The sequence below is a fragment of the Phaenicophaeus curvirostris genome, chromosome 7, assembly GCF_032191515.1.
Source record: "Phaenicophaeus curvirostris isolate KB17595 chromosome 7, BPBGC_Pcur_1.0, whole genome shotgun sequence".
NCBI lineage: Eukaryota > Metazoa > Chordata > Aves > Cuculiformes > Cuculidae > Phaenicophaeus > Phaenicophaeus curvirostris.
Window position 1 is genome coordinate 14,971,470 of NC_091398.1, and position 25,308 is coordinate 14,996,777.

Below are 25,308 nucleotides of genomic sequence, written 5' to 3' on the forward strand. Positions count from 1 at the left end.
AATTGAAACTTTCCTTAGAAAGGGATGGTCTTACTTCTAAGCTTCGCATGTTTTAGTGACATAGAACAATCACAGAGTTCCGAGAAAATCTCAGGTTTCCATACATTCCAAAACCACTAGGCAAGACACTGCATTTCCACAGTAACCAGGTGACTTTACCAAGTATGCCACTGGAGTTCTTGCAAGACAGCCTTTCTGCTCCTACAGCACTTTCTGAAAGGTCTGGAAGTTAGAACCCAGTAACATCATTAACAGGTGATAGGCTCTTGCAACGTTACACATGTGAAGGGCCGATCCCAGCTCACGTGTGTTTCCTTCAATGAAATAACATCTTACCTGTTGAAAGTAGAAAATTATGAATTTTTAAGTTCATGAACAATACATTTTTGCTCGGGGAAGGAATTGATTAAGGATATATTTACTGAAAAGGCACTTGCTGAGAAAACTACCAAATACAAAGTGAAACATGAACAACTGAGTGCTTTTGATGTCAACGACAAAATGCCAGGACTAGTCTTTTGGGGTTCTTTGTTTGGGTTTTTTTGTTGTGGTTGTTGTTCTAACTGAGAGGTTAAAGTTTGAGGTTAAAGTTCTCTTACAGTGAGTGTCAGAGCCTAGAATGATTCCTCCCAGTATCTTTGTAACCATCACCACTGGAAGTTCATATGTTCAAGAAGAAATACTTAGTTTTGAAAAAGAAAAAAATGAGTTTCTCCTAACCATAAAACACTAACCATAGCCTAGAGAGCTCTGTGCAGCACTCGGGTATGGTAGCTGTTTCTGCGTGCTCCCTAAATGCTCTCCCATTTGAAGGGTCATTTAGAAGAAAGCACATCTACATGTTTTCTTCAAAATGGTTCCAGAAAATACCAAAAGCGTAAACGCAGAGAAGTTCCCTGGGAGCACAGCATATAACCCTTACACAGGAGTTTAGCAGAGGTATACAACAGAAACACCTCAATATGTAAAGAGAAAGTATGAATAAGCAACCTGCTGTAATACATACCAGCACTTCCCAAATGAATATTGAACAGTTACTCTAATGTGCATTTTACCTTAGGGTGCAAGTCATGTTTGTGTTTAACATCAAGTCACTTAAAAGCTGTTTATCATCATTTCCTTTATGTGTGGGAGAACACTTCAGGAATTACTATGCAAATATTTACCAAATGTTAAATTAAAGCCAGGTCACATGAATGCAAAAGTGCAATGTAGGCAGAGAAGTGACATAAATTTTAAGAAGTGGGTTTGACATTCATATCAAACAGAACCCTAACTTAACTGTTGCCACCTAAGGCAACACCTTCAGTGTTCAAATAGTCTAAAGCAGGTTCAAGAATTCTTCTACACATTTCTTTTCAAACGCTTATTCAGGTGAAAGGTCAGTCTGTAACTAAAATACATTCCCATTTATTGTTAGCTTTTTTATATACATCCATAGACACAACGTATCAAAATTTGGAGCACCAACTTGATTCCTTTTGCTCCAAACTCAAAGCAGGGAAGCGTCAGCCTACTTTTCTGACAACTAAGGCAACATACTTTATAAATATTGCAATTCATATAGCTCATTTTAGACTGTTAATAAGGGAACCCTAACAAGTTTAAATACATTTCTCTGGCTCATCAATAAAACAAACAACAACACTTAATGCTTTCACAATTCAATATTGCTTGGTGCCGTTAGTCGTTCTGCTGTGCAGAATGCATAAAATTAACTGCAACACCTAACCTGGAATTTTTAATTTAAATATGGTAAAGATGGGACACCCTGATAAGTTCAGAAACAGGAATGACTTAGTAAGACTCCTCCCACCATCACTGATATCCAAATCATTACTTCACTAGAACAGACTTCAATGAAATACCTCTTGAAAAATGATGTATTTAAAAAATGAAAACCACATACGCCTGTTCCACACCATAAATGCTAGCTGAACTTTGACTAGACTCCAATTACATTGTTTTCTGTCATTTAGACAATGTTAAAATAAGATTAAAAGAACACAATCACAGCATATGTCCTGAGGAAGGGGATATTTTATGTTAAGGTCAGTAAGAAAAAGATATTTTATCATTTAGTTATGTATTAAGATCTTCTTATATGTTGGGATGTAATGATTTCTATATAAATTTTAAGGCTACATGATATAGTATTGCCCACAGTCAAAGAGCACCAAGTATTAGTTACCTCCCAAACCACAGTTTGCAGAAGAGAGTCCTAAAAGGGAGTTGGAGAGGAACAGGTGGGTGAGATTGGTCACAGCCTCAAACTTCATTTCTAAATCCTTCTCAAAAATTATCATGAAATTAGAACAGCATTCATGTATTTTCACACACACACAATTTTTGCTTAGGTTCATTATGTTATCTTTCAAAACTAGTTGCGAAAATGTAACCCTCCCTCATTTTTTTTATTAAGTCATCATTGGATGCGCTATTTCCAAATGGTCCAATTATGAAATAAGGAAGAAGTCATAAAAAAAAAAAATGAAGTTTTATGTAAGGTCACTATAAAATACACGATTTTAGAAGTTTGTCTTTGAAGGTGCTAAAAACCTGGTGTCAAAATGGGGACTCTAATCACATCAGGTCAGTATACAAACAGATTTATCTTTGTCACCAAGACTGGTTTTATCTCAGTACATCGGCAGTTTTTGTGAAGTCTGCTCACATAATTTTCCTTGTTGGCCCTTAGGGATCAGAGTGGAAAGAGCAGAACAAACAAACAAGGCCAACCAAACAATTCATGCATGAGGCCTGTGGAGTACACAGCCTCCTGACAGAAAAAACATCTGGGAAAGGGCAGAAAAATCTTCCCTTGTTTTTCTTTGAAGTCAAGGGGACTGCTGAATGAAGGCAGGCAGACAGACAACAACCAGAAAACACAGTTTCTTTTTAGTCTTTGGAACAAGACTAACACAGCACAAGCACAGCTCAGCATCAGCTTTATAATTAAACATGCTGAATGGTCCAAAAAAACTCTAGTCAATTCCTAGTCACCAGAGGGCCTAGAATATTTCTTGATCTTCAGCCATCTTCAAATCATTACGTTTTGAGAAACTGAAAGGACTAGGTTGACTACGAGTTAAAACACAACAGCATGAGCAAGGACTGATAACCCCTTCTGTCTCCTTCACACATCACCTTCACACCACCTCAGGGCAAACTTGTTTTAGATGAATGAAACTTATCTTTCTCCATTCTTCTTCTTCCTTGTTCCTTCTCTGGTTCATTTACATGTGTAACTAACACATTCTGCTTTTCTTGAGTAGATGGAAAGCTAAACATTCACGAGTTATAAGAGCCACCTCCTTACAGCAAGCCAGGTGTAGACATTAGAGTGTTTCCATCTTTCTTGGGTGTTCTCTCAAGGTGAAGATGCTGACCACACACAACCCAACATACAGGTTATACACATGCCACCATCATCTCAGTTTCATTTCTTTTTTGTTTGGTTGGGGGTTTTTTTTGCTTTGTTTTTTTTTGTTGTTGTTGTTTTTTAATGTCCCAGCCCATGTTTTACGACAACAAACTTGCTCTAAGCTCCTGGAATGCAAACTCACAGCAAGTTCTTCAGACAGGTTGTACAGCACAGCAAAGGGAGCACTGTGAATAGATTCCTCCACCTGAGTCGCTTGACACCTGCTCCTGCAGTGGCCTGCAGCATGCAGAAGGACCGTGAATCTCTTCTGTCCTTCAGAGACAATATTTGCAAAGAGGGACTAGAATATTTTTTTGTTCTGTAGCCAGCTTTAAATGATTATGCTTTGAGAAATTAATAGGATTGAGTACTAGTGTACAGAAAGTCATCTCATTTTTCACAAGACAGAATAGGTAGTTATTCAACTCACCTAGTGAACTCCAGTCCCTAAAGAGGAGAAAGAAGAGAGAGTTGGTTTATCCTGGCAGTTGAATAAGCAAGGGAAAAGAATATCCACCCCTCACATTAAGTCTGAGAAGGAAAATGGAAGAAGCTGCAGAAATATCCCTACCATGGAATTCCCAACAGTCCAATAGTCAGAGCACAAATATATAAATCGAAAATTACCTAGAACTTTTAAAATTAGACTCAAACTTTGATTTGAAGCACTGGAACCCCTCAAAAATAAAAGAATTCTGATTTTATACTGATTTAGAGAATACGTCAGCAGAAGGATCACATAGCGCAGCTTTACATTATACTCAAACTTTTAACATTTAAGAATATTTCAGTGAAGAACAGGTATGCAAAACCAGAATAGGCAGTGATAGTTGCACACACAATCAGATGAAGGTCCACCCACTGCAACTGCAAGTGCTATAAAAAAGCTCTCCTTGAAGTTTCAGTTGAAACTGGAGTGCACTGTATGCCAGGATCTGAATAAAAGATAGCAACATGAATGCAAGTGTAACCTGATCTTCGGTAATAAACTAGGAATATCCTTTAGCTCATCAAGCCCATCAGGATAGATTGCTTCAACAGCACAGAAACACAAAAGGCTCAGCCCTGTGTAACTTAACACAACAGCTCCAGAACAAAACATCTCCAAGTAAAACAACATTTCAAGCTTTAATTTTCATATCCTAAGTTCTCCATATCAAGTATTTGATACAATATTCAGAGTAGCATTGTTATGCTAACAAATAAACTGCTATGTAGCTACAAGCACCTGGCAAATAATCAATTAGCACTGAGTCTGGCTTTTTGTTTGATATCTGGAAGTAACACTGGGGGCGGGGGGGGGAGGGACCAGTCATGATTTCCTAAAATCCAACTTAAAGTGAGCACATACTACTTCACCTTGCCACCCATTTTTCACACAGAAATAAGGAAACAAACAACTTAAGAAAATAAGAAAGGCATGTGTACAGCACAACTGTACTTCAAATGCAAAATCCAGGTTAAGTAAGTGAACAACACTTATTTCGCCAAGTAAAACTAGAGATACTTTAAAATCAAACCATTGAATACAGGTAAAAAACACAGGCTGGCTGTAAATTCATACAACTCAGTTTGTAACAAACTCTGTACTGAAGATCTAGACAAAAAAATTATAAATGCCTCAACATCTCCAATAACAGCCTCCACTTCAGTCCTGCATCTAAGAACTATCCAAGACTATTTTCTTTACAACTGCCTGGGCCTTCCTTTGATAAGCAGACTAACATAGCTGCAGCTGACACAGGACTGATTATCAGAAGCAGCTGGGAGTTTCAAACGCGATTGAGTAACAACAGACACCCAACTTCCACAAACAGTATACAAATCCCTGTAAGACAGTGCAGATCAGGTATGCTGAAATCCTGTAAAACCTTATTGCGTAAACTGAGCTTCAGACAAAGTTCAAGTAAGAAAAAACAGTAGTAGATTATAGCACTATATCCTTAATTCCACATAGAAGGCCATTACACATTTTTTGGAAGAAAAAAAAAATTTCTCCCTCAATTGTATGGAAGTATTTGGCTTATTTCAGACAACAGCAGGACTTCTCTGCTACAGAACCATTCCTTTCTCCTGCATGGATCAACCGTCAAGCAGAAGTTGAGGCATTTGGCCAGAAGGCTAGCAGCCTCACACCATCAGTAAGGCCCAGACCACCGCTCCCTTCTCACACTTCCAAGGCTGGTGCAGAGCAGCAACGGTACCGCTCCCCACCAGAGCCATTTCCCCATGCCCTCTACAGCTCTCGCCACACTCAGACGTCCATTGCCATCTTTAGAGAAGTGTTATGCGTGGATTTGGGGTCTTTTTCCTCACTCAGAAGACAGAGAAAATACATGATTTTTCACAGTACCTTTGGTCACAGAGAGTTCCAAAATAGAGCCATTAGGGACAGCTGCAAGCCTCAGTGCAAGAGAGATGCAGAGACAGTCATGGTATTCTTAAACACACAAAATATTAGAAGCATTGAAATCTCTAAGTAGAGTCCCTTTGAGGCAGAATTAAGCTCATTATGAGAGGAAAAAAGGAGGGGGTGCAAGGGTGTGCAAACTAACAGATTAAAACTGGGGTGTATGGGGAGGGAAATAAGGATTTTCATCCATGCAGGCATTGGAGCAAGGTGTATACTAGATGAAGCTGTTATATGCTGTTTTGTTCTCACATGAAACACTATATTAACCAGCAGTCCTCCTCCCTTTATCTCTCAGTAACAAAAATAACTGGGTCAAGAGTGTTCTGACGACACAACAGGCAAACACTGCCCAACTCCATCAAGATGAGTCAGCTTCACTGTTTGAAAGAATATAAGCCAGAAGTTTAAAAAGCAATAAAAATATTTACCAGCATAATATTACACCATGGGAATTATTATATTACCTCTCTTCCACTTGCTATTATAGCAATAAAATTTATATTATCACATTACAATATTTCTAAATTTTAGTATTTGACTTCTGAGATGCACCAGGTAAATAGCCCAAGGGATCTCTACCTCTGTTCACATTGGCAGAGTAAAGTGACAGAACTGGATAAAACCCGAACAAAGCCCAATCTCCCACTCCTGAGGTCAATTGCCACCTTCACCTGACTGAAAACACGGAACATGCCAGAATTAACACATTATCAAACCTTATGCCATATGCCTAAGCACATTTCATGAAGCAGGTTTTGGTCAGACAGAAGAAATAGAGGATGAGGTTATTCACTTTATCACTGAAATTCAACAGCAATAGTGTGCAGAAGGGTCTCCCTGCCCTGCCCCTTATCCTGAAGCACATAAAACAGCTGCTTTCTCCTGCTCCTCCAAGTATCTTCAGGGAAACAGCGCCACAAAAAAGTTGGGAAGGAACTCGGATTTGAAAAAAAAGAGGATGTGGCAAAGCAGAATAACAGTCAGAGCAAAACAACAAATAAACAGAGTATTCAGTGTAAACATGGAAAATGACACCTGATGCACATATTCCAGCTACTGGTTTGTGGCAGCCTTCTCCAACCCCCTGGCCAGGAATTCCTTTCCAGAGCTAGCAGGATGGCCATATGGAAACTTTCCTGACACAATTTTAATCCAGCCTGTACAACCCTACAAGAAACTTCAAATGAAAGCAACGGCTGGTAAGCACATTTGATTAAATGCTGTATCTGCATATATTTTGTAACAGTCCCGTGATGCCACTACAACCTGCCATTACGCCATCCATCAATCACACAGATGAGTCCAATTTACTTTTCAGTCAGCTACCTCATTCATTCTTTCAGGACTCCACAGCTGTATCCACATACACAGGTTTCATGTATTATGCCATGCCCAAGCACCTACAGAAGTAAGATTTCAGTGTAAAATTAAGCAAAGACCCATTGGAAAAGCCTACAGCAAACAGGACATAACACAGCCATCATTCACAAGAATGCTCATGGCTAACCAGGTTATAGGAATGCTTTATCACAACACACTCCCAATAGGACTTCCAGTGCAAGTTACCTTCTCATTAACAGAGGTGATTACATCTCAGTGTCTCAGCTCTCACACACAAACACCAGTAGAGAGCCAGTTGCTGATGAGTTCAGCCACAAGATGCTGGAGGCTTTTCAGCGAAGTAATTGGATCTCCTGTCACTGAATTTTATCACTACACACAATGCCTGAAAAAAGAAACCAGCACAGGCAATGAAGCAGTTGATTCTCTTTTTCTAAATGGCTACTAAGTAAGGAAACAGCCATTGTCAGTTAACAGAAAAAATGATAACATCAGAATTTGCCAGTATAATGGTTACATAAGGTAAGTGATTTGGTCTCCTACAGAACCTGCAACAGCTTTGGCTGCACTATTAGAAGTGTCATTTACACTAACTAGGGAAGTTAGGCCCCAAAACAAAAGAGCAACAAGACAAAAGCCTAAAAATTCATTAAGTGGGCTTTAGCAAGATTACAACAGTATTCAACAGTTTGATCATTAAATTGCACCTTGTATCACTGAGTATTGACACACACATTTATCTGAAGCCATGATGTAGAAAGTGTGATTCACACTCATAGCTTACAAACTAAATCTGGCTTTTGTTTTTCTTCCCACTTAAAAGAAATTCCTTCCTATAAAGCCTTCTCTAGCAAACTTTTTCCCTCTAGATTGCAGAAAAACATTTTTTCACTATTAAAAGCCAGTAGTACAAAGCTTATCATGCACAAGATGTTTCAAAACCAAAATAACATTTGCACCATGTTAGTGGTCCACTACAACCTATTTCAAAACAACTGCTGGGCCCAACACAGTGACGCCTATGAACACTAACATCCAGAATTTTGCTATACCATCAAGTTGGTGGGTTTTCTTCTCCAAAATCCCTGTTGATAAGCCAAATAGTTATTCTCTAAACAAACAATGCATAAAAGGGATAATTTCAAACTAGAAAAATGGAAGACACTTATAATCACCACAGCATTCACATTTGAGTGACAGCTAAACATAAAAGCACATCAAGCACTCAGCCATCTGGAAAGAAGCTGGTATTTTTTTCATATTGTCTATTCTCAAACCTTTAAGACAAGAGTCAGAGGTTGACCAAGACTTGCATTTAGCGAGATGCTCATTTCATATCTACAGCCATTAATGAACTGCAGTAGAAACAATAAATCAGACTCCTCCACTTTCATAGAACTCAAAAGATGCTTGTGTCACACCAAGACAAACAACATGTGTACAATGCCAGATGTATGCTACATTTGAAACATCTGAAGCTACCAAAAGAAGACCTACCTTGTGTTCTCCTAGTATTTCAATATGGCTTACTTAATAAAATGACGACAGCAATGAATATGCATTTTATTCTTCCAGACAAGAAAGAATAGTATGGCAACATACATAACTGCAAAATCCACAATACTTGAAAAACCACAGCTGAAGTGGGTATTCAGCTTCTATCAGCAAACGAATGTGAACACTGCTGCAGCAAAACTAACAAAAAAAAACCCCACACATTGCAAGTACAAGTACCAGAGTGCTGGGTTGATGAGAGTGAGGATGATGTGGTCCAATGTTCACATTATTTTTAATGCTACATGAAAGGTGCAATAAGAGAAGGCACACTGCACATACAAAGGCAACCTATTTACTCCTTTTGGCTTCTGAATTTGCTGCAATTACTCCCCACAACACACAAAGCCTAATTTTAACGGAAGGTGGCCCGAACCAACATGTTTCCACGCTTGAGGATGGAGGGGTCAACACAGAACCATAGAGTAGTTTGTGTTGGGAGGGACCTTAAAGCTGCAACCCCCCTGCGATGGGCAGGAAACAGGCATACCCCCATCTGATCCATCCTACTTCAAGTGGAACTATTTGAAAAGGGTAAGAGTTTAGAACAATGTTGTTCTGTTGCCAGTTTTGAAAAAAAAGTGGATAGAATACAACAGTAATCATAAGTAGGAAAAAATCCTCAGAAGTAATAAATTTAAAATGCATAGGCCACGAGTGTTCTTTTCAAGTATTTCTGAGTTATGCTGAGTATTTTGAGCAAAAATTAGGTTTCAATTTTGCTATTCATAAAGCTAGCGGAGTGGTTTCTATGAGGGTTTTTCAGGTAAAGTCAGTATCTCCCATCAGTCAGCAGCTGAATGAGAGCTACTCAACTAACTGCCCCTGAAACCAGTCCAGAAGGCTTCTCTGGATTTTCAAGTGCTAATCTTCTTGCCTACCATACAGGAGTCGTTAGTTATCATTGACAGGACAGACCCTATTTCTTCTTTCCCTCATGCACAAACATCTACTTCCCAATCCCCGCCTCCCCAAAAAATTTAAAAAAAAACCAAACAAAACTATGTTCCTTTCCCAAGGCAGTCTAAAAGCCTGCATCATAACTGCTATGAAAATGTTCATCTTTCTCTATGCGCAATGCCAAAGTTTAACTGAACCTTCCCCTTTTTTGTGGCCCAACACAAATATTTCAGGTTTCCAGCTCTTGGGGGCAGGGAATTAATTGTGAATTGGCAGCAGTTAGGTTTTTCAAAGGAGCCTAATTCTGTGGGAGCTTAGCATGTTAACGCCCTTCAGTCCCTGAAAAATCTCAGCAAGATATGGGAAGACTCAATTCAAGGGAGCAATCTCATTTTCAAGCTTCTGTTCTTTGGGCAGATACAGAATAGGCTGAGGTACCAGAAGCAGATGATGACAGTCGAATTTCCAACATCAGCTAGAAACACCCATGGCGCATATGTTAAATAAGGAAGTGCTAGAATCAGACTTCTGAAAAATATGCCAATAAAGTACATTGGCTATTAGTATACAATTGTAACCTATTCTACAGAAGGGGAAGGAGGACGACAACCTAGAAAGAGACAAAGACAACTTCTATGGAAAAATCTTCATTGAGTCAATAACCTAAAGAATATACAATTTAAATCAATGAGTCTAAGTAAAGTATGTCACATCTTTGGCAGACTAGAGCAGAGCAGGTACTTCCCCAAATTCAGATGTCCTTCCCCAATATAAAATACACCAGCTTACAAAAATAATCCAACAGATTGCTAAAAACCCCATACTGTGGCAAATTATTTAATTTATAAGCAAAAAGGTTATACTCTAACAAAAATCGCTGTTCCAGCCGACAACTTTTCAACTTGAGTGGAAGAATCTGGTTTGGAGATAAACTGCATTTTCATAGACTTCACTTTATGAGGGCATTTGATTGATGCAATAATGTATTTGCCTCAATTTTTTCCTGCAAACTTAACAAATACTGATATTTTTTTCCTAAATGCAAGTCCTCTGGAGTCTTTACTCAGCAAAAAAAAAACTTCTGGTCTCCACACAGGCCTTCATGTAGACAAACACAAATTTAAAGTAAAAAAAAGTAATAAAACTAATAACTTCTTTAAAGGAATAAATTAAGTAGTAATAAATTATTTATTTTCAAAGTAGAAGCTTGTTTCAGTTAAAAAATACAGGTAGGATGCAGTATGATCATTGAATTTACTGAAGACAAAGTATGACACAGGCTAGAGGATCAACAGAGGAAGTTACCCACTTGGTTTCATCCTAGATAGAATCATAAAATGGTTTGGGTCATGAAGGGACCATGAAGTTCACCTAGTCCACTCCCTGGGCAGTGAGCAGGGACATCTTTAAACAGATTAGGTTGCTCAGAGCCCCATCCAACCTGACCTTGAATATTTGTTTCCAGGGGTGGGGCAAGTACCATCTCTATAGGCAACCTGTTCAGTGTTTCACTACCCTCAGTGAAAAAAATATTCTTCCTAATATTAACCTAAATTTCTCTTTTAGTTTAAAACCATTACCCCTTGTCCTATTGCTATGGACCCTGCTAAAACGTTTTTCCCCATCTTTCGTGCAAGCCCCCTTTATACACTGACATGCCACAGTAAGGTCGCCCTAGTTTTCTCCAAGCTGAACAACCCCAACTATCTTCATAGTGGGGGTGTTCGAGACCTTTGATCATTTTCACAGCACTCCTCTGGACTCACTCCAATAGGTCTTGCCTGTGCTGGACGCAGCATTCCAGTCAGGGTCTCACCAAAGCAGAGTAGAGGGGGAGAATCACCTCCCTCGCCCTACTGGCCACGCTTCTCTTGATGAGGCCCAGCATACAGTTGGTCTTCTGGGCTGCGAGCACATGTTGCCAGCTCACATCCAGCTTCTCATCCACCAGGACCACCAGGTCCTCCTCCGCAGTGCTGCCTCAATAATGAGGGTAGCCCCAACCCAGGCACAGGGCCTTGCATTTCACCTTGTTGAACCTCATGAGGTTTTCACAAGCCCACTTCAAGTCTGTCAAGGCCCCTTTGGACGGCATCCCAACCCTCAGGGGTGTCAGCCTCACCACTCAGCTTGGTGTCATCCACAAACTGGCTGAGGGTGCACTCGATCCCATCTATGTTATTGATGATGATACTTAACAACACTGGTCCCAGAACAGACTCCTGAGGGACACTGCTCATCGCTGACCTCCAGACTGAGGAGCAGTTTTCATTACACAACTGCATAGGCCTTACTACCCAAGAAAGGGAAAAGGTACAACCAAGCCTTTCAAGGCTTAAACTGCTGCAAAATGGCAACCTCATCTTGATCAGATGTGTAGGATCTCTGAATTATTTCTGCTTTCAGAAGAGCTACAGAAAAACCATCACAAGTAGCCTTGCTCATTTCTTCCTCTAGTTCTGCATGACTGTATTTCTGTCCTACCTTCATGGTGTTTAGGATAAAGCCAACTAAAATTCTGAGATGAGAACTCTCCACCAAAACTCTTACTGACCTAGTTAAGAAAGCTTTACAGAAAAGGTAGCAGCTGACTGAACGGAGAATTTCAATAGCTGCTCAACCAGGAATTCACAGGACAGACTGTGCAACTGACCTCTAGGCAGGATCTGCAGGGTTAGACAACATGTGCAATTCTGACAAGCTATGGAGGAAGAAGTTAGTTGAGTTCCAAGTCACATATTTTCTCCCATACTCATAAAACTCATGACTTAAAACAGGTCTGCATTCAAACTACTCCACAGCCAACACTTTCCCTAACAGCAACCTAAAGTTTATTTTCTGGTTTGTGCTCAGAAATAAAACAGTTGACAAGCAGAGGAAACCAGTGGAAAGCTCTGTAACATGCAAAATACACTCCATCAAATTCATCACCAAACGATTATCAGGGGGATTATACCATAGTCAGTGTAGGTGAAGGTCACAGCAGGCAAACTGTGCCACTAAGAACCAAACTCAAAAAATGTGCCTGACCTACAGGAACTGAAGGGAACAGCACCTACATTCAGTAACATTTAAGCTCTTTAAAACATAGAAAAATAGTGGAATTTTACCCCAAGCCCTCTACATGAAATTCTGGTCTTATCACCATTAATGACATCCAGCACTGCAAGACTAACAAAACCAGACAAACAGGTAGGAAAGACTACATGCCCTTCAAATTTTTGTCTGCGGAGGAGTTACCTCTCTATGGACATCACCAGAATTTATAAAGATGTATCTAATTCAAGTCTCCCTGCCCCACAGGCACAGTTACAGAGCAGCACACAGATCTTTTTAACCAGTCACCTTATGTAGCAACCGCAGATCAGGGAAACGCGAAAACACCAACTACGTAACCACCTTCCTTTCACAGGAAATGGGAAGGCATATATCCAAGCCCAAATTAAAAGAATTAATCCTCAGCTGTAAGATGGTCTACAGGTGAGTGCTCAAGATTCATTCCAGAGTTCAGACATAGGACAAATCCACCACATACAAGGTATTAACCCATCAGGATTTACCACTTGCCTCTCCTTCAAAGGTCCAAATAAACACACACAGGATTCTAACCTCTGGAGCTGGGGCCTAAACCTAGCTGATCTGTACACTGACACCTAAATTAAAACAAACATGAGATTAAAAAAAAATGCTTTGTGTAGTATTCTCTCAGAAAATCTTAACTGAGATATTCAGGTTTGCCAATAAAGATCAGCCCAGCTGTTGGTGGACTGCTGAAAACAAGAGTGTATCTTCCATAACATTCTGAAGGTCTTCTAAGGTTTTTATGGAGATAGGCAAACAAAAGAACTGATGAGTCAAAGGAAAAAATAAACCCACACCATTTTCCAGGAACGCGGGTCTTGGAGCCTCTTTGGATTGGATCAAATTCTCCTTTAGACTAAGCGCTCCACTTTCATCTTCTGATTGAGAAATTACTGCCTTTTTGTAAAGGAAAATGATAGGGAAGGTGCATGCTAAGATTCACTAAGAGCTAGCATTTTGCTGGGAATCTGAAAAACATTCTATCAGATAAGTTGTACTGCAAAACCATCTGGCTCAATGGGGCCTCATCTTTTAAGTCAAATCCCTAACCAGAAAACAAGAAAGCCCAAACAGAGCCAGCTGCTAACTTCTACCCATCAGACAGAATTCTGTGATACCAAATATCAGTCTTTGTTAGACTACAATTACTCATCTTCCTCCCCGTCTGCCATTCACACAAATGGGATCCTTATTACTAAGGAGCACATTCATTCAAGCATTCTATAGCTTTCTTATTCACACATGCAATAACCAATAAACAAAAGCACTGAAGTAAGAGGTCTCACAGCAGCAATAAATGCTGCCAGTGCATCCTCATGAAATCAACAAGCAACTTGCCTAAACCTCCAAAATCAGGAGCACTCCCCCAAGAGCAAATCTAAGCACTGCAGCAGTTCTATGGCACCTGCCAAAACAAAGTAAAACCATCAGTTCTGAATGGAAGTACTAGAAGCATAAAAATTACAGGCTTATACTTGAAAGTAAGACAGATTTTGATGACATTAAACCATTACAACAGCTCACTTAATGGAGGTGTCTGTAGCACAATCAGTAGGCATAAGACACACACAGTTAGAGAACCAAGTCTTACGTACTTCTTCTTTAATGTGAGGATAACAGTCCAACAAAATCCTACCCAGTCCAATAAGCAGTTTCTTAGAATACAAAGTTAGCAAGACGTAACCTGAGAGGAACAAAACGCTTTTATTAAGGAAGATGCTACACAAGCACCACACAGATTTCTTTTAGGAAAGTTCTTGTAACATGCAGATTTTCTACATTTTTCATATAAAGCAACTCACTTAGTTTATCAGTGTTTCTAGGGCACTATCCAGCCAGTGGAATTTAGAAGTCGATTTATATCAACAAGTCATTCACATGAGCCCATCATTTCCGTATCAGTCAGTTCCCTGACATAAAACAGGCACATCTTTATGCATAAGACTCAAAAATACAAAGCAGAATTTGTTTCCAACAATGCTAATTGCTCAAAACCTTTAGCATTATCATATTCATTAAGGATGAAACACAGGCATTAATAGGGGGCTAGAGGGAGTTTTCAATAATGAAGCAATAGGTCTTCATGCCTAGGAAAGCTGCAGTTAAGACACGAGCGTCATTAGGAAAGCCTAAAGAATGTTCTGCTCCACAGGGGAGGAAATCTGCTGCTTCAGTAGCGGGATGCGAGAGACTGCGCACTATGGTGCGATTCAGCTGATGTATCATACTGACCAAGTAAAGAAGAAAGTACAGTTGCATAACACGAACCATTATTTCCAAATAACTGCATCCATTAGAAACAAAACCAGGAAGTTTTCAAGAAAATATCAATAGAACATAACCTTCCACTTTCAAATACTTACGAGAAGAAACACTAGAGCTGCATTTTATGCAGCAAGTAAAAGCACCTCCCAGCTCCATCCTACAGCAGAAAGAATTTATTTTTATTTTACCATTAAGACTATCACATTACATTGTGCTTCCCAAGCTAGAAATAAACACACAAAAATTATTTTGGGGGGTTTAAGTTCCTTCTTCACAAATTCACACAAGGCTACTTGGAGTTCATCCTCAACCAGGCAAAGAACAATAGGAAGCAGTCACTGCTTAGAACCCCATATATCTTCTCTTCAGTGGCTTCCCTCTATAACTGCTTTAACACTTGGTTATTACCAAATCTTTGGTGTCTATCAAGTTCTAACAGACTGGATAATACTTAGAACTTGGTAAGTATGATCTAGGAGACAAAAATGAAAACTCTGTATTACCACATAGAATCATAGAATCACTAGGTTGGAAAGGACCCACCAGATCATTGAGTCCAACCATTCCTATCAGTCACTAAACCATGCCCCTCAGCACCTCATCCACCCATCTTTCAAACCCCTCCAGGGAAGGTGACTCAACCACATCCCTGGGCAGCCTGTTCCAGGCCCAATGACTCTTTCCATGAAATGTTTTCCTGATGCCAAGCCTGACCCTCCCCTGGCAGAGCTTGAGGCCATTCCCTCTTGTCCTGTCCCCTGTCACTTGGGAGAAGAAGACAGCTCCCTCCTCTCCACAATCTCCTTTCAGGTAGTTGTAGAGAGCAACAAGGTCTCCCCTCAGCCTCCTCTTCTCCAAGCTAAACAACCCCAGCTCTCTCAGCTGCTTCTCATAAGACTTGTTCTCTAGGCCACTCACCAGCTTCGTTGCTCTTCTCTGGACTCACTCCAGAGCCTCAACATCCTTCTTGTAGCAAGGGGCCCAGAACTGAACACAGGATTCTAGGTGCGGTCTCACCAGTGCTGAGTACAGAGGGAGAATAACTTCCCTGGACCTGCTGGTCATGCCATTTTTGATACAAGCCAAGATGCCATTGGCCTTCTTGGCCACCTGGGCACACTGCTGCCTCGTGTTCAGTCACTGCCAACCAACACCCCCAGGTCCCTCTCCTCCAGGCAGCTTTCCAGCCAGACTTCTCCTAGTCTGTAGCACTGCACAGGGTTGTTGTGCCTCAATTACAGGACCCGGCATTTGGCCTTGTTAAACCTTGTGCCATAGACTGAAGCCTGACATGCAGTATTTACAGGATGAGTTCTTCTCATTTTGCCTACTGAATTTCCAGCAGTTTTATCCAGCTCTACCCTTCACCTGAGGAACCCTGAAACACAGTAACACCATTAACTTAACGGTCAGCCAAAAGCTGAAGTTCCTGGCAGTAGTCTACTTCTTAATAAGAACAGCATCCAAAAGTTTCTTTTTCAGGGCACATAAGTACACAATGTCCTATAAGACATTTTGCAGGACAAGCCTGCCAAAGCCCAATGGCATTTATTCTGTTTAGATTGTAAACACCTGTTAGAAACAGAAAAGGAGACTGGAAATCTACACATATCTCATTACATCAACACTAGCAGCTATGATGCAGCACAGCAGCAGCAATTTTACGCAAAAGTAATAAAAAAGCAGGCAATTTTTAACTTTAACTCTTAAGTCTTCTGGATCACTGTAAAAGTGATTCTGAAAATTCTCTGAGACACCCAAACGTCTGCATAATGAAAGCTATTTCCAGTCCCAATGAAACATCACTATTGGCGTTACTAAGACAATAACTGAGCTTGCTTTATATAGAATTTTGTAAGCCATTTGTGTCCTTCCCTCTTCTTTACTCCTCCTACTTACATGGTCTGTTTTTCTCCACAGAAATCAGTCACCCATAAACTCATACAGAAGTAACAGAAAAGCAGTGTATCACGTTATGTTCTTTATTTTTAGTATGATACCATTGTAGACAAACCTGAAGGCTGAATGCAGAAGTGATAATTAAGCTGTTCACTGAAATACATCAGCTTCTAAGATAATGTGAAAGCTCACTAACATACTGTAGCTGATGGGGCAATAATTACACAAATATGGGAATGCACAGTTAAAACAATTCCTAGCAGAGAAGTACTTAAAAACAGAACTTAGTTTTGGTAAAACAAAGATTATGGATTAACCCCATCCCTTTTAGAGCATAAAATAAACTTTCTAAGATTTTAAGACAAACTGAGATATGGGAAAAACAAACAAGAAAACATCAAACCCACCATCACAAAACACCCACCCATCCCCCCCAAAACAAACAAACAAACCCAAAACTGAAGAACACGTCCAAGACAGAAGTGCCACAAACAGAACTGTAGTACTCTGTCTTTACAAAGGAATAAATACTTAAAATTTGCCCAAAACAGAAAAATATTCATAAAAAAGGATTTCTTTCAAAACTTTCCATAAATATCTTCTGAAGAAATCTGGTTTTGTAAGCATTTTTTGTAAGCATAGATCTTGGAGTCAAAATAAATTGTCATTTTCCCTACTCCCAATGTTTTTAGAAAAACTACAAGAACATTTAGTTCTCCTCCTGCTCGTTGGCTGATTTACAAGAGCAATACATAATACCAGAAACTAATTGTCATGTTGTGGAGCAAGCAAGAACAGAAAAAAAGGGGAAAAGTATTTTATTAGTAGAAATCAGCAACTGATACAGACCATTCAACCTGCAGCATTAGTTCTCTAAATGTATCTAATTTGGGGAAAAATCACTGATACAACCCAAACACTCCATTATTTTTGCTCTAATCAAAAATGCACCAATCTTGAATCAATTCAGTAGCTATATTATTGCTTCCTATTTATCCTGACTGCCAATTAAAATTACCATTACCATTCCAGAACCAACTGCTGGCCTCTGTACGTTCTCATCAGTGGAAGCACACACTCTGGTACCCATAACAACTGGAGATCAAGTCCCTGTAAGGTAGTACAACTAGTACTTGATTGCCTGTGTCAGCATCCCCAAAGGGAGGCCCACAGAGACTGAAAGCGAGCCACTCAAGAATTCAACTCTGCTTAAAATGACAATTTATAAACTGATATTTAAATGACACTGCAGTGCTTATTAATTTTGCTACATGGCTTCCAGGTCCCACCCATTCAACTGGCTTCTATGAACAAGACTTCAGACAAAGCAGCCACTTCAAGCAGGTCATCTGGGTAAGTGCCACGCATGCACATGAGTAAATTGATTCACAGATGATAAACAGCACCTCCCCATCTCCAGCTCTTCTTCCAGAGAGATAAAGAAGATCTGGAGCAGCAAGACGTTTTTATACATTTTTTCCTAGGAAAAGTTTCACTGCAGCTTAAAGAAAAGTCATCGATGATTTCACTTGCTACTCTTGTAGCCGTTCTTTTCCCTGGGCAGACATCACTTTCTGTACCAACAGTGTGTAAGGCCTCTGAGTTAGGAGACTGGTATTGCCAGCTGAACCCAGGGCTTCACTACAAAGCTGCTAATTCAAGTACTGACTCTTACTTGGAGGGAGAGGCATTTCAAAAGGGAGAAGTATGACCACAATAGGCATTCACCTAGAATGCATTTAAGCCCATAAACATTGAGGAATTGTCTTCAACAGAACCACATAGATTCAGAGAACACCAGAACAGCCTATGGAACCCTTCAGTGCTGGCCCAGAACCCCTTTCTTCTCTCTCTCTCATCCACACACCCAGGAAAAAAAAAAAAAACAAAACACAAACAAATGGTTTCTCACAATTCACTGGAAAACAATCAACAAGCTACCTTGTCTTTCATCCAAGGGCTATGCCTTATAGCCACAGAGAAGCAAACACAGGAACAGGCACAGTAACTCAAGTACTTTGTAGTACATCTGCTCTCACTCAAGCAAAGACGCTTAAATACAGCAGATAACATGCAAGTGCTCCCTAAGGCAACAAAAATAGCGAGTTACAAGAAATAACTACAGGACTGGGCTGACAATAAGCAATTATTAATCCTACTGGATCTACCTATCAGCAGAAGGCCTTAAACGTACACACACATATTACTGAACAGCAACAAAAGCAGATTCCAAGTCACAAAAAAGTTCCACCAGGCTTCATTTCACTGAAATACAAATTACTTGAAGGTGACAGTCACTGCCCTGAAAATTTACAATTCTCTCAAAGCAACTGATCAGTTGTTTTCTTAAACATTTAGGAGTACTGACACCATGAAATCCCAGAGCACAGAAATCTTAATTGATACTGCAATACAGACAAGAGCTGAGCAGTCCAGACAGTTGTTTGTACCCCTCACTGAATTTGAGAAGAGCTGCCCATTCAGAATCGCAACAGTAACTCTTAAGATCCCAAATAAGCTGAGCAGCACCAAAACAATAATCACTGTCTGATTTTTCAGCTGAAACAGAGGTCCAGTATTAACAGAGCAATTGAGCCTTCATGACCAACCCTTGCCAACACAGCCCAGCCAAGAACCCAAGTCAAACTTGCTAAGAAAACTCAGCAGGCTACAATAACCAACTGCCTGCAGAGTTCTCAGCTATTTACCAAGTCTCAAAGAAATTACTTAGTTACTGCATCAATTTCCTCCCATTACAAGTATAAAGAAGTGCTGAGTACTTTAAACCAATTAGAAGTGTTGCTATTTTTATACACAGAAATTAAAATATTTTACAATACACATGAATTGATATTCTAATCACATACATTTCCCTTTACCAGACAAGTGACTGCAGCATAACAGCAAAACCAGGCTTATAGAACAATCCCCAAAATACAGAGCCTCTCACACTTATTGTTGCGTTATTTGACGGTATAACTAAAAAAAACTTCCCAAACCTTGTATCCTAGCTACCTTTTTCATTTCCCATTCTGCAACTACCTAAGATATTCCTCGGGTCAATATTCCTCCCTTCTCCAAATACTTCAGGCATTTCAACAATACCATTTTCCACTTTGTTATTTTGAAAGATTTTAACATTTGAAAAAACTCATATAAAGAACACTTAACATGCCAACAGCTACTGCTGCATTCTGCCACAAGAAGCATTCCAAACACTCTAAATATTTGGAAAAGACAAACAAATCTTAAGTTATTTTTAACATGCTGTTTACATATCCACACCACTCAGCAGATTTTAGCTGCTGATCATCTTGCAGTAATCCCACTCTCTATAAGGTTCTACAACTTCGTAAATAAAGTTAATTTGACAAAGACACGGTAGAAGGTAAAAGGTAAATTAGACTGGACAAAAGCTCTCAACAAGGTAATAAAAGTAATTGTTTGTGACTTCTGAACGATCTATTTTACCAACCCCAAACTTTCTCTCAGGAAAAAGCTCCAAGTGATGCTTGACAAGATAAGAGGAGATTTATCTATTTATCTTTTGGGCTAGTTCCACAGCAAACCACATAGACTGAAAACTAACTAATCAAAGCACTGCAAGAGAATTGTTTAAATTTCCAGTGCACAGAGGAAGTAGAGGGAGCAGAAGTCAAAACTTTCTTTAGTTACTTTAATGAAAACCTGTTCTGTATTTTTCAGGTCCATAGGTTGCTTCCCCCACCCTGCCTCTTTACATGTCCTTGTATAAGCTCTGAATTGCCATTACCCAATGTGATCGTGAGTTTTTGAATAAACTGGCCTGTATCCACTTGGTTCATCTACAATGTGGAAGAGGAAACTCAGGACTTGTATAGGGAAATAGTCAGAATAGAAGTTGTATTTGCAAAGGCAAGAAATACAACAAGGTCAGAAGCATGAACTCTGGCCTCTGGTTGACCTATAGAGACGGGGGGATAATTTTGACCTCGCACGGAAGTGGGTATAGGAGATGACTGCTTAGCACTAAAAGAATTTTCTTTAAATATCATCCACATAGCAAACTAGGTACAAAATCATAAGAAACTATTTGGACTATAGTAGATTAGTACATCTTAAGTGTCTAGCATTCGTGTGAACTTCTCTCAAGCTGCTGGAATTCCTCTCCTATGAATTGCTTGTCGAGCCTCCTAGAACAGTCAGGGCCTTACCTAGAAATGCCAACAACCTTCTACTCCTTTCTAGGGGAGTCACAAAGAAAAAGAAAAAAAAAATGGGAAGAGAAGGAAAGGCATTTGAAGTATTTCTCAAAAGCTTTGTGCCACCTTTCAGCCATCATCATGAGACTAATTCCAGTGTCATCACATGTACAAATCAAAGCTGAAATCAAATTTTCAGTTTCTAAGTTCAAGTGAGCTGAAAGTAATTCTATTTCTGATAAACCCCACTCTTGAACAGAGACAACAGGCCTATTTTAGCACTCTGAATCATACTTCAGTGCAAAAGATTTCACTGACTATCGGCCACAACAGCACCAAAGTCAATAAGCATCCTGCAGTTATTACACGCACACAACAACCATTAGAAAACACTTTTCCATACAAAATGTTTGTCTAGCTCCGTGTGTCCTAAGGCAGTGTAATCAACGCCCAGCGTCGCACATCTTGCTTTGTTGACTTTATTCCACAATAAAACATATATTTTAAACTCTCGGAATTTTAGTTCCCGGAGCGTGTTGGTAACAGGAGGGCAAAGCACAAGGCTCAGGCAGCCCAGCGGCGAGCACTAGAGCCTCTGCCCCGGAGGGAGAGCTGTTCGCGACGGATTTAACCTGCCAGCAGCAAGCGTCTCTCACGTAAACCTGCATGACAAGCACTCTTCTTTCCGTTTTGCTCTCGGGATATCGAACAACTGAGCGCACGCCGAGGCGCAGGGCACAGAGCGGATCCCCGCGCTGCAGGCCGTACTTTACAGCCAGGCGCCCTGGGAGGGGGGACCCCGCCAGCCCGCGATTCGGGGCTCGTTACCAGCGGTCTCGGCGACGCCGGGCCTCTCGCCGATACCGAGCGGACTCCCAGCAGCCCGCGGCACCCGCCTCTCGGAGGAAAGAGCGTTTGTCAGGCTCGGTCGGGCACACGCCGGGCAGGAGCGGCGGGCCGGGCGCTCACCTGGCGGTGCGCGCGGCGGTAGCGCTGCAGGGCCTGCTGCGTGAGGTCCCGCACGCGGAGCCGCCCGTCGCGGCAGGGCACCACGATGCCGGTCCGCCCGAAGCACACGGTCACTTTCATCTCAGCGCGCCGCCGCCATGCTCCCCGCCGCCCGGCAGGTGCGCGGCTCCCCCCCCCCGCCCCGCCCGGCAGGTGCCGCCGAGCCCCGGGGCCGCGCCGGCAGCGAGGCCGCGGCCTCCCCGCCCCGCCCCGGCCCGCCCCGGCCCGCCCTTCCGCCGCCCCGCCCCGCCCCTGCCCGCCCGGCGCCGCGGGAGGCGGGGGGCGCGGGGCGGCCGGCGCGGGGCAGGCCCTGCCGGATCGCCTTAAAGGCGCCGCAGAGCGGCTGGACGATAGTTCGGGGTGGAAGGGGCCTCAAAGCCCACCCGGCGCCAACCGGACCGGGCTGCCCGAGGCCCGCCCAGCCTGGCTCTGAACGCCCCCAGGGAGGGGGCGGCCACAGCTCCCCTGGGCAGCCGGGGCCGGTGCCTCGCTGCCTCACTGCTCTCAGCGTGGAGAAATTCCTCCGCACATTCAATCTAAATCTGCCTCTCTCCAGTTTATACCCACTGCCCCTCATCCTATCGCTACAAGCCTTAGTCCTCCTCAGCTTTCTTGTAGCCCCTTTCAGGTACTGGAAGGTCGCTTTAAGGTCTCCTCGGAGCCTTCTCTTCTCCAAGCTGAACAAACCCACCTCTCTCAGCCTGTCCTCCTATGGGAGGTGCTCCAGCAGAGAAGAGCAACGAAGCTGGTGAAGGGGCTGGAGAACAGGCCTTATGAGGAACGGCTGAGAGACCTGGGGGTGTTTAGCCTGAAGAAGAGGAGGCTGAGGGGAGACCTCATTGCTCTCTGTAACTACCTGAAAGGAGGCTGTGCAGAGGAGGGAGCTGGCCTCTTCTCCAAGGTGGTGGCTGATAGGACAAGGGGCAATGGTCTCGGGCTGTGCTAGGGGAGGGTTAGAGTAGGTATCAGAAAGAAATTTTTCACAGAAAGGGTCATCGAGCACTGGCAGAGGCTGCCCAGGGGAGTGGTTGAGTCCCCGTCCCTGGAGGTAGACAAGGTGCTCAGGGATATGGTTTAGTGGCAGATAGGAATGGTGGGACTTGATCCAAGAGATCTTTTCCAACCCAGTGATTCTATGATTCTATGGAAGTGCAGCCAGAGAGAGGTAATGCACAGTACCCTGTGCTGTGGTGCAATGGGGAGGGCCACAGCATGGCCCTTGCCCCACCAAGCAGTGAAACACAAACACATAAAAACTGTAGAATATCCTGAGTTGGAAGGAACCCACAAGGATCAAGTCCAACTCCTGTCCCTGCATAGAAGAGCCCCAAAATGCACACCACGTGTCTGAGGGCCTTGTCCAAATGCTTCTTGAATATTGTCAGGCTTGGCACTGTGACTGCTTCCCTGGGGAGCTGTTCCAGTGCTCCACACCCTCTGTATGAAGAACCATTTCCTAATTTAACCTAAACCTCCTCTGGCACATCTTCCTGCCATTCCCTTGAGTCCTATCATTGGCTCCCAGAGGGAAGAGACCAGGGCCTGCTCCTCCTCCTTCCCTTGTGAGGAATCTGTAGACTGCCATGAGGTCTCCCCTCAGTCTCCTCCAAGCTGAACAGACCAACTGACCTTGGCTGCTCTCCATATGGCTTTCCCTCTAAACCGAATTCATGACACAGCCCGACAGCACAGGTCAATCTACACACAGAGATGGGTACCACTGAAAATCACCACAAAGCAAACCAAAGGCAATATAAAAATACCTCTAAACCGCAGCATGACATCATACAGCACAAGGGGACTATAGCTGCAGTAAAAATAAATGCCCCACCAGCCCAGATTAACTTTCAAAAAGGCAGCCCACACCCTGTGCTGTATGACATAACCAAATGATAGTACCAGAGAAGTTGCAGTGGAAGCGAGCCAGAACAGCCTAGGCTGGAGGCTAAAGTGAGCAGGGAAGTCTGGGGATGAGATGGGGCCAGAGCCACAGGAACTCCAGCAAGCGGGAAGTTTATGCTGGTTCCTTACGAGCGGGCACAGGCAGAATGGGGACTGCTGCAGTGGTAAACATTTCCTCTTTTGCTATTTAAATCTGGATGTGTCTGCCACCAGCCTGAAGCATTTCAGAGCAACCCACAGGGAAATAATCTATTAAACCATATATAGAACTGCTTTCCCTGGGTATGTACGTGTGTTTGCATGTTCAAGTGCACAAATGTGCACCCCATAGGCTTTGAACCAGAAAAAAAATTACTTTTTTTTCCTTCCAAAGCAAAGAAGCAATGCAAAGGAACACGAGTATTCTTTTGCTTTAGGAAACCCCATGGGTAAGGTAGCATAGCTCGCAGGCCAGGAGCACTCCAAGGGTGGGCAAGGCAGCACTGGATGTGCTAGGGACAGCTGAAAGATTGGAGTCAGCCCGTGTGTAGCCATCCCAAACCCACCGCTGTGTTCCTGGGGCCTTGGTCAGCCCCGAGCCAGCTCACCGCTGGCTCCCAGCAGTGGAGCGGGTACTGACAGTTTCTCACGGGTCATCGCCACTGCAAAGCATTCATCAGAGTAAATCATTATTCCTTCCAGCTGCTGGAGGGACCAGCAGGTCAGCTAAGCTATGGAAATCACTCCCATTAAAAATAACCAAGGGGGGGAGAAAGGCAAGACTTGGTAAAACGCCCAGTGATTCCATAAACTGGGTTTGTTAGAAGGGAGCTGCAGGTGTACTTGGGGCAGGGAGGCAAAAGCTCCTCACACCTGCCTTTGCTCTTGAGAAATGATAAGGGGGAGCAGTCCCACACAGCAGCCTCAGAGCTGAGTCAGTGGGAGCAGGAGGCAGGAGGAATTGAAGGCACTGCTCTGTCTCAGCTGCTGACATGCCAGTGGGAAGCCCAAGTCCCTCTGCTTACATGGCTTTGGCTACAGATTACAGGTTTTCTTACATTAATAATTCACTGGGAACATAAAGGCTTCTCTCTCTCTGTTTCTCTGTCCCTTTCCATATCTCTCTGTTTATGAGCAAGGTCTGACATATTCAGGAAAAAAATGTATGATTTTTTTTTCTCAAGTTCTGAAAAGTGCAGGTGACAGGCATGGTAACTGGAGTGGGATGGAGCTTGTTGACACAGATAACGTCTTGTATCAAGACCAACTGATAAATCTGGAAAATATTAAACAATTTTGGCCCAAACTCCATACCTGAAGCATAAGCAGCAGGTTCCAAAGTGTCTATGGTTACAACATAA

General features: G+C 42.1%; 1 protein-coding gene across 1 annotated transcript in view; it reads right to left on the reverse strand.

The window, feature by feature from the left end:
* The window catches only part of PARD3B (par-3 family cell polarity regulator beta), a 429,894-nt gene extending 407,726 nt beyond the window's left edge, over positions 1-22,168 (reverse strand). Inside the window, exon 1 of the mRNA XM_069860945.1 lies at positions 22,028-22,168. Within this exon, the coding sequence (XP_069717046.1) occupies positions 22,028-22,147 (120 nt within the window). The 5' untranslated portion in view covers positions 22,148-22,168. The remainder of the gene's footprint in view (positions 1-22,027) is intronic.
* Positions 22,169-25,308: the final 3,140 nt, after the last annotated feature.